At 42.6% G+C, this 15,036-nt stretch overlaps 1 protein-coding gene across 1 annotated transcript; it reads left to right on the forward strand.

The window, feature by feature from the left end:
• Window positions 1-2,411: 2,411 nt before the first annotated feature.
• Window positions 2,412-12,302, forward strand: LOC135518494 (PR domain zinc finger protein 14-like). The gene is made up of 8 exons (XM_064943665.1): window positions 2,412-3,057; window positions 3,582-3,635; window positions 5,259-5,419; window positions 6,640-6,910; window positions 7,245-7,447; window positions 10,902-11,003; window positions 11,713-11,932; window positions 12,127-12,302. Exons 1-8 carry the CDS (start codon window positions 2,412-2,414, stop codon window positions 12,300-12,302), a joined length of 1,833 nt encoding a protein of 610 aa, XP_064799737.1.
• Window positions 12,303-15,036: the final 2,734 nt, after the last annotated feature.

Below are 15,036 nucleotides of genomic sequence, written 5' to 3' on the forward strand. Positions count from 1 at the left end.
TGTGATCCTGAAAGTGGAGATATTATTTAAATTGATGGGTAATTGAAAGCCAATCGCGTGTTTGTCACATACTATGCAAGTTGTTGAACGCATGCTTTCAGTTCGATTGGACGATGCGTTCCAGCTGTGATGCGGCTCAGTACTGTGAGTAACTGGGACACGGGGAAGGAAGGAAGTGAGTGTGAATAGGGTAGTGGTGATAATGTTATTTAACCGTTTAACAAATCAACATACTCTGTTTCCATATTGCTCTGTTTGAATTGTTCGTTTTTATCACGTCTCGCGTGATGCTGTTTTGTAAATTAAAGAGGATTAAATTATTAATGGTTCTAACATAAACCGATTTGTTCGTTTTGTACTTCACTTACATATTTATTTTCCAGTGTCATAATAACAACAATTTACGATCCCTTTTTATTAAATTATATATTCCGGATATGATACAAGCAAGCAACATAATGAATTGGCTACATAGGATTTCAGCATACACCTTTTTATTTATTTTAGAAAACAATGTTTTTATAGGCTGATTCATTACAATCATCATTATCTTAATTAACCATCCCCATCTAAATTTATCGAAAAGAAGTAATGAGGGGGACATAAATCGAGTTGACATTCGATTTTAAATGAGTTGTTTCTCTCAATAGGGTTTGGGATAACTGTAACCTTACCAATGGGCCGACCAGAATATTGGTTTTGGTACACGTTTTTAAAAAACGTAATAAAATAAAAACATTTTTGGTAATGTCAATAAGGCGGTATTGTGTTCGCGTGTGTGTGTGCGTGGGGGGTTTGTAATGTAAAAAGGTGGAATCCTGACGCAAGCAGGGTGACCATAGCTGCTCTCTGACCAATAGCAGGAGTGCAGCATCTCGAGACCATTTTATGCGTCCGGTACCATTAGCCGTTCTGTATACAGCGTTCAGTTCAGTAGATACACCGGAACAACAAAGACACACGGAGGGTATCCTACCTGCTCCTGTCTCCCCTCTACTGTACCTTCATAGGATTCTATCAGCAAGACAAAGCGGCACACACTTGTAGCCAAATATTCGTGTTTTGTCTTTGGACAACAACAAAAAAATATTTAAATTGGGAACTTCAGATTTATAAATCAAATCAAAATCAAATCTCTCTCATTTATAAATAATCTCCTTTGAGGTAAGTCTGATTTTAAGATTGATCCTTCGCAACAAAAAAAATTAACTGCTTTAAAATATGATTATATTGCTATGTGTAAAATCGCTTTAGACCTATATAATTAGGCAACGTTATTAAATTATTTCTTGTAATTTCACATCACTTTCCTTTATTATTTCTATAGACAATTTTATGCAGAAATGATCCATCTATAGCGCTCTTATAACCCGTTGTAATAGCCATTGAACTGGTCTCGCCCTAATGCGTTTTAAAGGAGAGGTGACTTGCGATAGCTTCATTAATGTTGACCTCTGCCACTGACCCGGTGTTCTTTAATTTGGGTGTCATGACCCTGATTTGTCTCAGTTACTGCTGGCTCCCACCCACTCACGAGCCGCCCTGTGACGGGGAGACCATGGCCCCTACAACTCATACTGCTCGTTTACAGGGATTCACAGTCGAGCACCAATTTAAAGTGGTTTACTCTGCAGGCTCAGGCATCAAATTAAAGATATTGACGAACGTCAACTGTGTGTTTTGCGAACTGGAAAAAATGCCCAAACAGCTGTTTTTTTTAATTGTAGATTGTAAGTGCTGTGAACGCAGTAAGTTTGGTAAATTTTAAAAAATCAGTGCTTTCAGATTTAGGAATACATTTTCATGAATTTGTAAAGTGACAAAATATGTGTATGACTTTTAATATAATTAGTTTTAAGATTTTGGAACCATCCGTTCCTGCAGAAATTCGATCTTGTTAAACTGCTGTAGCCGTATAAAATAAGATATTTTCATATTGTGCGATAATTGAAATTACAACCTTTTTTCTTTCGTTAATTGACATGAATATTGTGATACAGGCTTATAGCAATGTTTGTATTTCGTTAACCAATCCTGTGATTTGACAGAAATATATTGATGACGTTTTTTAGAATAACTAACCAACAATTAATTGTATTCTCTTTAAATGTATTTTGAGCGGATATAGACCTTTAAAAAGCATGCATAATTTGTTCGTTACCAAATTCCATTATTGTAGCCTAATTGATTTAATTATGTTCCCTAATTGAAATCGGTTTATTCATCTTCAAATAATGATCTAGAAAATAAACTTGAGAGATAAAACTTAAATTGAGAAAAATATTTAAGGTAATTGCTGGAAATAAAGCTGAAATCTCTCCACCTCTATCTCTCTCCAGGCCGAATAGCTACAACGTCGACTATTCCTATTCAAATCATCCCAGATTGGCTCTGTCTCCCCGCCTGCTGTGATGTCTCTGTCCAGCATCCCCGCCGTGAAGGACAAGCCGTTCCACTCCAACCCCCTCAAAGCCAGGCCTGTCCGGGGTTCGGGTTACTACGCTGCCCCGCTGCCCGGAGCCCATCACTACATGAACATCTTCAGGAGCTCTCAGCATGCCCTCCACCCGCTCAAGTCTCTGGGACGGCTCGTCACCGACACCCAGGCAGTCATGCCGTTCAACTTCACCACGGGAACACCCTCGTTCTTCGGCAACGGCGGCCACCAAGCCACCGCCGTTAACGTTCTACACGAGCAGATCTTCAACGTGTCGCACATCCCGTACTTCAACCGGATGATGCCGGGAGTAGGACACACGATTTACTCCAAGCACGAGAAGCTGGCAGCGGTGGTGACCGAGCACGCCCTCGGCCCGTTATCCGTTGGCCTATCAGACTTCAGCAGTCCTGCCTCGAGCAAGAGGTCCTCCGCTCCCTCACCCTCGCCGTCTAAAGAAAGTGTATTCCACCTCAGGGGAACCGAACTATCACCGGAGAAAACGCGCACTTATAGTTTCAGCGAGGACGACCTTTTCATGGTCCTGTATGGATGTTCCCGGAGCCAGGTGCAGAATTCCGGTCAAGCCATCTCCGGTGTAGCCCTGCTTGGAAACTCAGGTAGACAGATACAGCTATATGAAATGTTGGCGAAACTACAAAGGTTCATTTCCTTAAAGGGAAAACGTGTGTGCTTGCTTCAGCTGTCCAAAACTATGTTCGGAAGAAGTTAACATTGTTAGATGCGGGGCGGCAGGTAGCCTAGTGGTTGGACCAGTAAACGAAAGGTTGCCGGATCGAATCCCCGAGCTGACAAGGTAAAAAGCTGTCGTTCTGCCCCTGAACAAGGCAGTTCCCCGGTAGGCTGTTAAGAATGTATTCTTAACTGTCTTGCCTAGTTAAATAAAATAAACAGATGCAGCAACCACTTGGGGCTGGATAACTAATCAGTAGGCAATAAGTATGTATTTCTAACGGGGACTTAATGGTTTGTCATGAAACCAAACTGTCAATTCCAGGAGGGTTAATCTCGGTCTGAGAAACCAGCTCATATTGTCAGTCGTCTGTGTTCGATTTGTAATGTTCACCACTGATGACCAGCATCATTCACCAGCAACATTTACCAGCAACATTCTCTTCAACAGTTTGCAACAGCGAACAACTCACCTTGGAAACTGAGGCGCTGGGACTTCCAGAAGGTAATCTCTCTCTCTCTCTCTCTCTCTCTCTCTCTCTCTCTCCTCTCTCTCTCTACCTCTCTCTCTACCTCTCTCTCTCTCAATTCAATTCAAGGGCTTTATTGGCATGGAAAACATGTGTTAACATTGCCAAAGCAAGTAAGGTAGATAATATATAAAGTGAATATATAAAGTGAAATAAACAATAAAAATGAACAGTGAACATCACACATACAGAAGTTTCAAAACAATAAAGACATTACAAATGTCATATTATATATATATATATATAGTGTTTTATCAATGTACAAATGGTAAAGGACACAAGATAAAATAAATAAGCATAGATATGGGTTGTATTTACAATGGTGTGTGTTCTTCACTGGTTGCCCTTTTCTCGTGGCAACAGGTCACAAATCTTGCTGCTCTGATGGCACACTGTGGAATTTCACCCAGTAGATATGGGAGTTTTTCAAAATTGGATTTGTTTTCAAATTCTTTGTGTATCTGTGTAATCTGAGGGAAATATGTCTCTCTAATATGGTCATACATTGGGCAGGAGGTTAGGAAGTGCAGCTCAGTTTCCACCTCATTTTTTGGGCAGTGAGCACATAGCCTGTCTTCTCTTGGGAGCCATGTCTGCCTACGGCGGCCATTCTCATTAGCAAGGCTATGCTCGCTGAGTCTGTACATAGTCAAAGCTTTCATTAATTTTGGGTCAGTCACATTGGTCAGGTATTCTGCCGCTGTGTACTCTTTGTGTAGGGCCAAATAGCATTCTAGTTTGCTCTGTTTTTTTGTTAATTCTTTCCAATGTGTCAAGTAATTATATTTTTGTTTTCTCATGATTTGGTTGGGTCTAATTGTGCTGCTGTCCTGGGGCTCTGTATGGTGTGTTTGTGTTTGTGAACAGAGCCCCGGGACCAGCTTGCTTAGGGGACTCTTCTCCAGGTTCATCTCTTTGTAGGTGATGGCTTTGTTGTGGAAGGTTTGGGAATCGCTTCCTTTTAGGTGGTTATAGAATTTAACGGCTCTTTTCTGGATTTTGATAATTAGTGGGTATCGGCCTAATTCTGCTCTGCATGCATTATTTGGTGTTCTACGTTGTACACGGAGAATATTTTTGCAGAATTCTGCGTGCAGAGTCTCAATTTGGTGTCTCTCTCGCTGTCTCTCTCTCGCTGTCTCTCTGCCTCTGTCTCTCTGTCTCTCTCTCTATCTCTGTCTCTCTGTCTTTCTCTCTCTCTCTGTCTCTCTCTCTCTCTCTGTCTCTGTCTCTCTCTCTCTCTGTCTCTCTCTGTCTCTCTCTCTCTCTGTCTCTGTCTCTCTGTCTGTCTCTCTCTGTCTGTCTCTCTGTCTTTCTCTCTCTCTCTCTTCTCTCTCTGTCTCTCTCTCTGTCTGTCTGTCTCTCTGTCTCTCTGTCTGTCTGTCTGTCTGTCTGTCTGTCTGTCTGTCTGTCTGTCTGTCTGTCTGTCTGTCTGTCTGTCTGTCTGTCTGTCTGTCTGTCTGTCTGTCTGTCTGTCTGTCTGTCTGTCTGTCTGTCTGTCTGTCTCTCTCTGTCTCTCTCTGTCTCTGTCTCTGTCTGTCTGTCTATCTCTGTGTAAATAGTGTTAAGTTTAACGTGTTTTTAAATGTCACTTACAGGGTTATCTATCCACCAGACAAGTTACGGCAGTCTGTCCCACTACGGAGTTTACGCAGAGAAGAGTGCCATCACAAAGGGAACCCGGTTCGGCCCATTTCAGGGGAAACTGGTCAATACCAGCGAGATCAAAACATATGACGACAACACGCTGATGTGGGAGGTCAGTTATTATATAATGTTTTATTTTGTGTGTGTGTTTTATTTATCGTCAGATAAACGTATTTTTTTTTTTTTTTTTTTTTTTTTTACTTTTGTGTTTTATGTTGTCCATTAACCAGCTGTGCATAAATGTGGGCCTAAACCCCCTGTGCAGTTAAACAATTTGTAGCCACGTCAACTTCTGTGCCATGAAAAAAGTGATTTTTGGAGTTCCATATCGAACATTTTGCTTCTTTGGACGAAATTAAAGAGCCCTTTACTAACAAAGGTCCAGGCGAATATAGGACGATGAGAGTTATATCCCTACCCAGAGTGTAATGTGAATTTGAGCAGACAACAGCTAACAGAAAGCTAACACAGTCCACATCACGCTTGTGAAATGTCAGCTAACTTGCTCCCTTTTCATTTGGTTTCAGCTGTTTTGCATTGCCATTTATATCCATATTAATGATGCTGCTGGTATGATTTCGCCAGGTTAGAAAAACGACTAGCTGACGACGTCCGACAGGTTACGTCTCTATGGCAGGGGGAGAGCCGAGGTCGCTGTGGCAACGGCGAGGTTCATACAAACACGCTGTTGCTAACTAAATGCTAGCTTGAGGAAATCACGTATTTAATGAATGTATACACTCTTAGATTTAAAAACAAAAAGGGTTCTAAATAAAAATCGTTTGGTCAATTCAAATGTAACTGCCATTCTAGCATAAACATACAAGAGGACAGTGATTGAACTTGCAAAAAGCCTACCGATAAGGCAACAACAAGCCATACCTGTACTGGTCCATAGAGATGTCAGCCAGAATTGATGCCAAGATTGACATGTACCATCATTCAAAGGAACAAATACCTCCCGGTCCACCAGTACATATTTCCAAACTATGTAGGTATATAATGACAACAACATCTAAAAACTATGCAGGTATTCAGGTGTTCATTATTTAATTGTTTATTATATTATATTCTTAGCTATAAATATTCAAATGTATTAGTAGCAGCCATAATTCATAAATGGCACCATAAAGGGTTCAATATAAAAACCATTTTGGTTCCGTGATGAACCACCCTTGGGGTTCTGATCAAAGAACCCTGTGATGAAAGGGTTCTATATAGGTGTTCCATATAGGAAGCAAGCGATTAGAACCCTTTTTTGTTCTATAGGCAACTTTTTTTTTTCTTTCTAAGGGTGTAACAACAACATGTTCTCCCTGTCCGTTGATCCAGGTGTTCGAGAACGGCGGGTTGAGTCACTTTGTCGACGGCCGGGGCTCGTCCGGTAACTGGATGTCCCTAGTGAAGTGCGCACGCTTCCCAGAAGAGCAGAACCTGATCGCGGTACAGAGTAAGGGCCAGATCTTCTACGAGGCCTGTAAGGAGGTCCAGCCGGGCCAGGAGCTGCTGGTCTGGTACGGGGACTGCTATGTTCAGTTCCTGGGGATTCCTCTCACTCTGAAGGACTCGCTGGAGGAGGGGAATACCATGCTGCCACTTGAAGGTGAGGACAGTTCATATAGAATATAATTATTTTTTTTTTTTCCAGTGGGAACTTCCTTTGTGGGTGGCATATATGGCTAGTTATTCGTGCATACCTATTTGCATGTTTAATATATGCACATATACTCTACTGGGCTCATTATATTCTCTGTTATAAACTGGGTAGTTCGAGCCCTGAATGCTGATTGGCTGACAGCCGTGGTATATCAGACCATATACCATGGGTAGGATTTTACTTAATTCTATTCTATGAGTGTATCAAACGTGTTTATTTCCAGTAACAACGACGCCGCCGCAATTTACCAAGGCGTTCCCCTGACGTTGTCCTCTTTCAGACTCTGGAGAGGGTTTTAAGTGTGATCGGTGTGGCAAAGTGTTCGCCTATCAATACTACAGAGACAAGCATCTGAAGTACACGCGCTGCGTGGACCAGGGCGACCGGAAGTTCCCGTGCGACCTCTGCAGCAGGTCGTTTGAGAAGAGAGACCGACTGAGGATCCATGTACTACACGTTCACGAGAAACACAGACCACATAAGGTACACAGGAAGTACTCAGACCCTTTGACTTATTAAACATTTTGTTGTGTTACAGCCTGAATTCAAAAATGGAATCAATTGTCTTGTTTTTTTTCTCTCACTCATCTACACACAATAACCAATAATGACAAAGTGGACACGCACTTTTAAAAACTATGTTTGTAATGTATTGAAATACAGAAATACATCATTTCCATGTACATAGCTATTCACACCCCTTTGCGATGACACGCCAAATTGAGCTCAGGTGCATCCAATTTCCTTTTGATCATCTTTGAGATGTCACTACAACATGATTGGAGTCCACCTGTGGCCAATTAAATTGTTTGGACATGATTTAGAAACATACCTGTCTATGTAAGGTCCTACAGTTGACAGTGCATGTTAGAGCAGGAACTATACCATGAAGCCCAAGGAACTGTCTGCAGATCTCTGAGATAGAATTGTGACGAGGCACATACAGTGGGGAGAACAAGTATTTGATACACTGACGATTTTGCAGGTTTTCCTACTTACAAAGCATGTAGAGGTCTGTAATTTTTTATCATAGGTACACTTCAACTGTGAGAGACGGAATCTAAAACAAAAATCCAGAAAATCACATGATCATATGATTTTGAAGTAATTCATTTGCATTTTATTGCATGACATAAATATTTGATCACCTACCAACCAGTAAGAATTCCGGCTCTCACAGACCTGTTAGTTTTTCTTTAAGAAGCCCTCCTGTTCTCCACTCATTACCTGTATTAACTGCACCTGTTTGAACTCGTTACCTGTATAAAAGACACCTGTCCACACACTCAATCAAACAGACTCCAACCTCTCCACAATGGCCAAGACCAGTGAGCTGTGTAAGGACATCAGGGATAAAATTGTAGACCTGCACAAGGCTGGGATGGGCTACAGGACAATAGGCAAGCAGCTTGGTGAGAAGGCAACAACTGTTGGCGCAATTATTAGAAAATGGAAGAAGTTCAAGATGAAGGTCAATCACCCTTGGTCTGGGGATCCATGCAAGATCTCACCTCGTGGGGCATCAATGATCATGAGGAAGGTGAGGGATCAGCCCAGAACTACACGGCAGGACCTGGTCAATGACCTGAAGAGAGCTGGGACTACAGTCTCAAAGGAAACCATTAGTAACACACTACGCCGTTATGGATTATAATCCTGCAGCGCACGCAAGGTCCCCCTGCTCAAGCCAGCACATGTCCAGGCCCGTCTGAAGTTTGCCAATGACCATCTGAATGATCTAGAGGAGGAATGGCAGAAGGTCATGTGGTCTGATGAGACAAAAATAGAGCTTTTTGGTCTAAACTCCACTCGCCGTGTTTGGAGGAAGAAGAATGATGAGTACAACCCCAAGAACACCATCCCAACCGTGAAGCATGGAGGTGGAAACATCATTCTTTGGGGATGCTTTTCTGCAAAGGGGACAGGACAACTGCACCGTATTGAGGGGAGGATGGTTGGGGCCATGTATCGTGAGATCTTGGCCAACAACCTCCTTCCCTCAGTAAGAGCATTGAAGATGGGTCGTGGCTGGTCTTCCAGCATGAAAACGACCCAAAACACACAGCCAGGGCAACTAAGGAGTGGCTCCATAAGAAGCATCTCAAGGTCCTGGAGTGGCCTTGCCAGTCTCCAGACCTGAACCCAATAGAAAATCTTTGGAGGGAGCTGAAAGTCCGTATTGCCCAGCGACAGCCCTGAAACCTGAAGGATCTGGAGAAGGTCTGTATGGAGGAGTGGGCCAAAATCCCTGCTGCAGTGTCTTCAAACCTGGTCAAGAACTACAGGAAACGTATGATCTCTGTAATTGCAAACAAAGGTTTCTGTACCAAATATTAAGTTCTGCTTTTCTGATGTATCAAATACTTACGTCATGCAATAAAATGCAAATGAATTACTTAAAAATCATACAATGTGATTTTCTGGATTTTTGTTTTAGATTCCGTCTCTCACAGTTGAAGTGTACCTATGATAAAAATTACAGACCTCTACATGCTTTGTAAGTAGGAAAACCTGCAAAATCGGCAGTGTATCAAATACTTGTTCTCCCCACTGTATCTGGGGGAAGGGTATAAAACAATTTCTAGAGTGTTGAAAGTTTCCAAGAGAATCATTGGGAAATGGAACAAATATGCAACTACCCAGACTGCCTAGAGCTGGCAGTCCGACCAGACTGAGAAACCCAGGCAAGAAGGACCTTGGTCAGGGAGGTGACCAAGAACCCAATGACCCCTCTGACAGAACTACAGAGTTCCCGTGGCTGAGATGGGAGAACCTGCCAGAAGGACAACAGTCTCGACAGCGCTGCACCAATCTGGGCTTTATGGGAGGGTGGCCAGTCGGAAGCCTCTCCTGAGAACAAGGCACATGACCTGGAGTTTGTAAAAATCCACATGAATGAAAGATTCTGTGGTCTGATGGGACAAAAATGTAACTCTTTTGGCCTGAATGGAAAGCACTTTTATCTGGAGAAAACCAGGCACAGCTCATCACCCGTCTAACACCCTCTCTACCGTGAAGCATGGTGGTGGTAGCATCATGCTATGGGGATACTTTTCAGCAGCAGGGACTGGGAGACTGGTGAGGATAGAGGGAACCATGAATGGAGCAAATTCTTGACGAGAACATTAGACTGGGGCGAAGATTTATGTTCCAACCCCAATCATACGGCCAAAGCAACCCTGGAAAGGCTTCAGTGCAATAGTGTTAAAGTCCTTGAATGGCTGCAGCAAAAGTCTAGACTGGAATCCCATTGAAAATCCGTGGAAAGACTTGAAGATTGCTTTTCGACCACCGCTCTCCATTTAACTTAACAGAGCTTGAGATAATCTGCAAGGAAGAATGGGAGGAAGAATCCTCAAATCCAGATGTGCAAAGCTGATACAGACATATCCAAGATGACTCAAAGCTGATACAGACATATCCAAGACGACTCAAAGCTGTAATCGCCGCCGAAGGTACTTCTACAAAGTATTGACTCAGGGGTGTGAATACTTATGTAAATTAGATATTTCTGTATTTAAGTTTCAATACATTTGGAAGAAAAACATGTTTTCAATTTGTCATTATGGGGTATTGTGTGTAGATGGGTGAGAGAGAAAAAACACTTAATTGATTGTGAATTCAGGCTGGAATACAATACAATTTGGAATAAGTCAAGGGGTCTGAATACTTTCTGAAGGAAGAGTACTTTTCTCTTACATTATTTTAGAAGCCCCTAAGTTATCTTTCTTTTTTTTCAAATTTTTTACCTCTCCTGCACATCTTGTGTCTGTTTCTCACCATCTTTGTTTTTTTAAACGTTCTTTGTCTGTCAAAAGATGATGATAATCTATAACTGAAGGGTAGTGTAGTCTTTCCTTATCCCCCCCTCCATATTTAGATTTAAAAAATAAATATAAATCCTCATCCTTAATTCCTCTCCTCTCTTCCTTCCTAGTGCTCAGTGTGCGGGAAGAGTTTCTCTCAGTCTTCAAGTCTCAACAAACACATGCGCGTGCACTCTGGAGAGCGCCCTTACAAGTGTGTGTACTGTAACAAGGTAAACATGAGAGAGAGAGAGAGAGAGAGAGAGAGAGAGAGAGAGAGAGAGAGAGAGAGAGAGAGAGAGAGAGAGAGAGAGAGAGAGAGAGAGAGAGAGTGTGAGTGTACTGTAACAAGGTAAGCATGGAAGAGTGTGTGTACAATCCTCGGTGGGCGTGTGAGGTCAGACCCCGATGGAGTTCGAGCTCACCATTTTAGAAGCTTCCCCCCCCCCATTTTAAATGGTGCATTTTGGCGTGAGCCTCCTCGTTATGGTCTAGTCGTGCAGCCTGCAGGCACGCTCCGCCGAGACACTTCCATGGTGATTAGCGCCAGATGTACACCCATCCTATTGTTCCTCTCTCTCCCCGAGATTACACTCTGAATTTACGGCTCTCAAAGGAACAGACGTTTTCTTTGTTGTTTGTAGGGTATGAGATCCTCCTCTTCGGTTTTTATGTAGGCCTAGACTACCCAAGTAATCTTGTTTAATCCCAAAACCCTGTTGTTAACAATGATATCTACTTGCTAGTGTTTTAAAAATCTCCAAATTATAAAGTAGCCTGTTTTGAAATCGAATTGACTCAAATATCAGGCCTGGGTAGAATTGTATTTAATTGCCATGAACAATCTGTCGCGTTGTTAAAAGTACCTAAATATTATCAGAACTGAGTGCATATTCTCCAGTTCCACGAGTTTCACTCAAACTTCTATGTTCTCGACTCTAGGCCTTTACTGCCTCCAGCATCCTGCGCACGCACATCCGCCAGCACTCCGGAGAGCGGCCTTTCAAGTGTAAACACTGCGGGAAAGCCTTCGCCTCGCACGCGGCTCACGACAGCCACGTCCGGCGCACCCACGCCAAGGATAAACCCCACCCGTGCGACGTATGTAGAAGCACCTTTCAAGAAGCGACAGAACTCAATAACCACATGAAGAGTCACACAAGTAAGATTTGATTGTCACTAAATAGCCTACTGAAGGAATAGGACACGTTTGTACCAAGGTATAGGCCTATATCTTGAATGAAAAACCAAAATACAGGATAAATACAAGACTGTACTTTAGGACTGTACTTATGTGTTGATTAATTGCCTAATATGGATTTTCATTGTAAAATATGATCTTTTCATTATTGACAGAAAGACCCCTCTCAGAAACCACGGTTAACCCCACCATCTCAATAAACGGATCTTTGGAGGATACAACAACGATGCTTTCAGTCACCAAGGACTGCAGGACGCAAAGACTGACGGAGGAGAACATCTCGTACACAGGACTGACGGTTCTGAACCCAGAATATCGACCCTGGAACTAAAAACCATTCCATAGAATTAGAATGTGACATTCTAGAATGTGCCGAATACATTTCGATTAGAGCTCAAATCGTTGCTCGGACACTTCCAAAACATTTTTTTTTAAAGATAATAACTATTGGAAATATATTTAATACCACAACTTTACTGTATTGTATGACACACTGTACATAACTTTTTTGTTGTTAAATGTATTTATTTTTTCGAATCTGTTTTGATGTAATGAGAATACGTTTTTCTGTCTAAAATCTTTTGTTATTTGTGTTATTTGGTTAATTATTGGTGTTGATCAATGTAATAATGCAATATTTTAACGAAATGTTACATAAAACATGTATTAACGTTCGTTGAGCACAATTTCTTATAGTTCAGCATTAAAATCGGCTTGTATTATTATTTAAAAATGCCATTTTCAAGTTTTTCATTTATACATGCATCCCCGGACTTGTGTTAATTTAAACGTGTTAATTTATCGGCATACAATGTTTATCGTGCTTCCTCTAAATCCATCCTATTTCGGTTTTTCATGACTAACTGTGCTTTTACCGACTGTCTGTTTCGTGTCTCTTGTGTATCTGTGTTTAACTGTTTAAAAGCATCGGCTTTCAAATAAATATGAATTAAATAATAGCATGAAAATAAGCCTGGGTTAGTTTGTTTGCAACGATAATGCCTTGACATATATTACACAAACAGTATTCGGATCGAGAAAGGACAACTGATGTTGATTTTACAATGTAATTGACCACGAACATATTTTGGGGACATATTTAATTAATTTCACATATTAGTGAAAATCGAAAATATCGAAACACAATTAGATTAAATTCTGGTTACACTAAATTTATGCTTTTCGTTTGAAAACAAGACCCTTCCCTTGTATTTGATAAGGCTACTTATAGATTAAAATAACTAACTAACCATTTGATGCATTTTAGATTAACAATAACATCTTTATTCAATGTATGTTTGAATTTAAATGTTTTAACCTTTATTTAAATTGGCAAGTCAGTTAAGAACAAATTCTTATTTACAGTGACTGCCTACCCCGGCGATACCTAACCCGGACAAAGCTGGGCGAATTGTGCGGGGGACTACCAATGACGGCCGGATGTGATACAGCCTGGATTCAAACCAGGGACTGTAAAGTGACGCCTCTTGCCCTGAGATGCAATGCCTTAGACGGCTGTGCCACCCGGGAGCTAATTCTACGGTTATAACGTTTTAGATTTAACATTGACATAGTTTGTTCAGACTTAATTTCATGATCAGTAAAATGGTTTTATAGACTGTTCTACCAGGTAAGTCAGAGTTGCCACGGAATAATGTAGCGGGCTGTAATGCAGATATCGACGATTCTTAATGCATCACATATGAGAAGGATTCTTGTTGAATTTAACGAGGAGCTCATAAATGATTTTCTTCCGCTGTCATTGGAGAATGGAGGATTCAGTTCCACCTGAATGGTCTCAGTGGGGACGTCACACACATACTGTGTGTGTGTGTGAGAGCCAAGCGCGCTCTTTTCAGAGAGCAAGGAGGAACATAGTGTATGTGTGATGAGTATGGGGGGAATGATCCTTCACTCCTGGCAGTGGGAAAATGAACCAATCCCACGAACCCCAGTGACACCAAATGAATGACAATGGAGTAGCAGCAATGAGGTGGTCTGAGGGACAGGGGAGGAGAGAGGACGAGGCTGTAGCATAAGGACACAAAGACTGTCCCAATGACATCTGCTCTTCTCCCCCTGCTCCTCTCTGACTGTGCCTGACACTCACCTTAATCCTCTGCTCCTCTCGGACTGTCTCTTACCCTCACCTTAACCCTCTGCTCCTCTCTGCCTATCTCTTACCCTCACCTTAACCCTCTGCTCCTCTCTGCCCGTCTCTTACCCTCACCTTTACCCTCTGCTCCTCTCTGACTGTCTCTTACCCTCACCTTTACCCTCTGCTCCTCTCTGACTGTCTCGTACCCGCACCTTTACCCTCTGCTCCTCTCTGACTGTCCCTGACCCTCACCTTAACCCTCTGCTCCTCTCTGCCCGTCTCTTACCCTCACCTTTACCCTCTGCTCCTCTCTGACTGTCCCTGACCCTCACCTTAACCCTCTGCTCCTCTCTGACTGTCTCTTACCCTCACCTTAAACCTCTACTCCTCTCTGACTGTCCCTGACCCTCACCTTAACACTCTGCTCCTCTCTGACTGTCCCTGACCCTCACCTTAACCCTCTGCTCCTCTCTGACTGTCCCTGACCCTCACCTTAACCCTCTGCTCCTCTCTGCCTGTCTCTTACCCTCACCTTAACCCTCTGCTCATCTCTGCCTGTCTCTTACCCTCACCTTAACCCTCTGCTCATCTCTGCCTGTCTCTTACCCTCACCTTAACCCTCTGCTCCTCTCTGCCTGTCTCTTACCCTCACCTTAACCCTCTGCTCATCTCTGCCTGTCTCTTACCCTCACCTTAACCCTCTGCTCCTCTCTGACGGTCACTGACCCTCACCTTAACCCTCTGCTCATCTCTGCCTGTCTCTTGATGGGCGGCACCCTGATCCTCACCTTAACCCCCTCTGCTCCTCTTACCCTCACCTTAACCCTCTGCTCCTCTCTGACTGTCTCTTACCCTCACCTTAACCCTCTGCTCCTCTCTGCCTGTCTCTTACCCTCACCTTAACCCTCTGCTCCTCTCTGACTGTCTCTTACCCTCACCTTAACCCTCTGCTCCTCTCTGCCTGTCT

Source organism: Oncorhynchus masou, chromosome 28, assembly GCF_036934945.1.
Source record: "Oncorhynchus masou masou isolate Uvic2021 chromosome 28, UVic_Omas_1.1, whole genome shotgun sequence".
Taxonomy (NCBI): domain Eukaryota; kingdom Metazoa; phylum Chordata; class Actinopteri; order Salmoniformes; family Salmonidae; genus Oncorhynchus; species Oncorhynchus masou.

Excerpts from the sequence above, each read along its gene's own strand:
- LOC135518494 (XM_064943665.1), top strand. The coding sequence starts at position 2,412 with ATGTCTCTGTCCAGCATCCCCGCCGTGAAGGACAAGCCGTTCCACTCC. Across the intron at positions 6,911-7,244 it reads TACCATGCTGCCACTTGAAG|ACTCTGGAGAGGGTTTTAAG; the intron begins GTGAGGACAGTT and ends GTCCTCTTTCAG. Across the intron at positions 7,448-10,901 it reads AGAAACACAGACCACATAAG|TGCTCAGTGTGCGGGAAGAG; the intron begins GTACACAGGAAG and ends CTTCCTTCCTAG.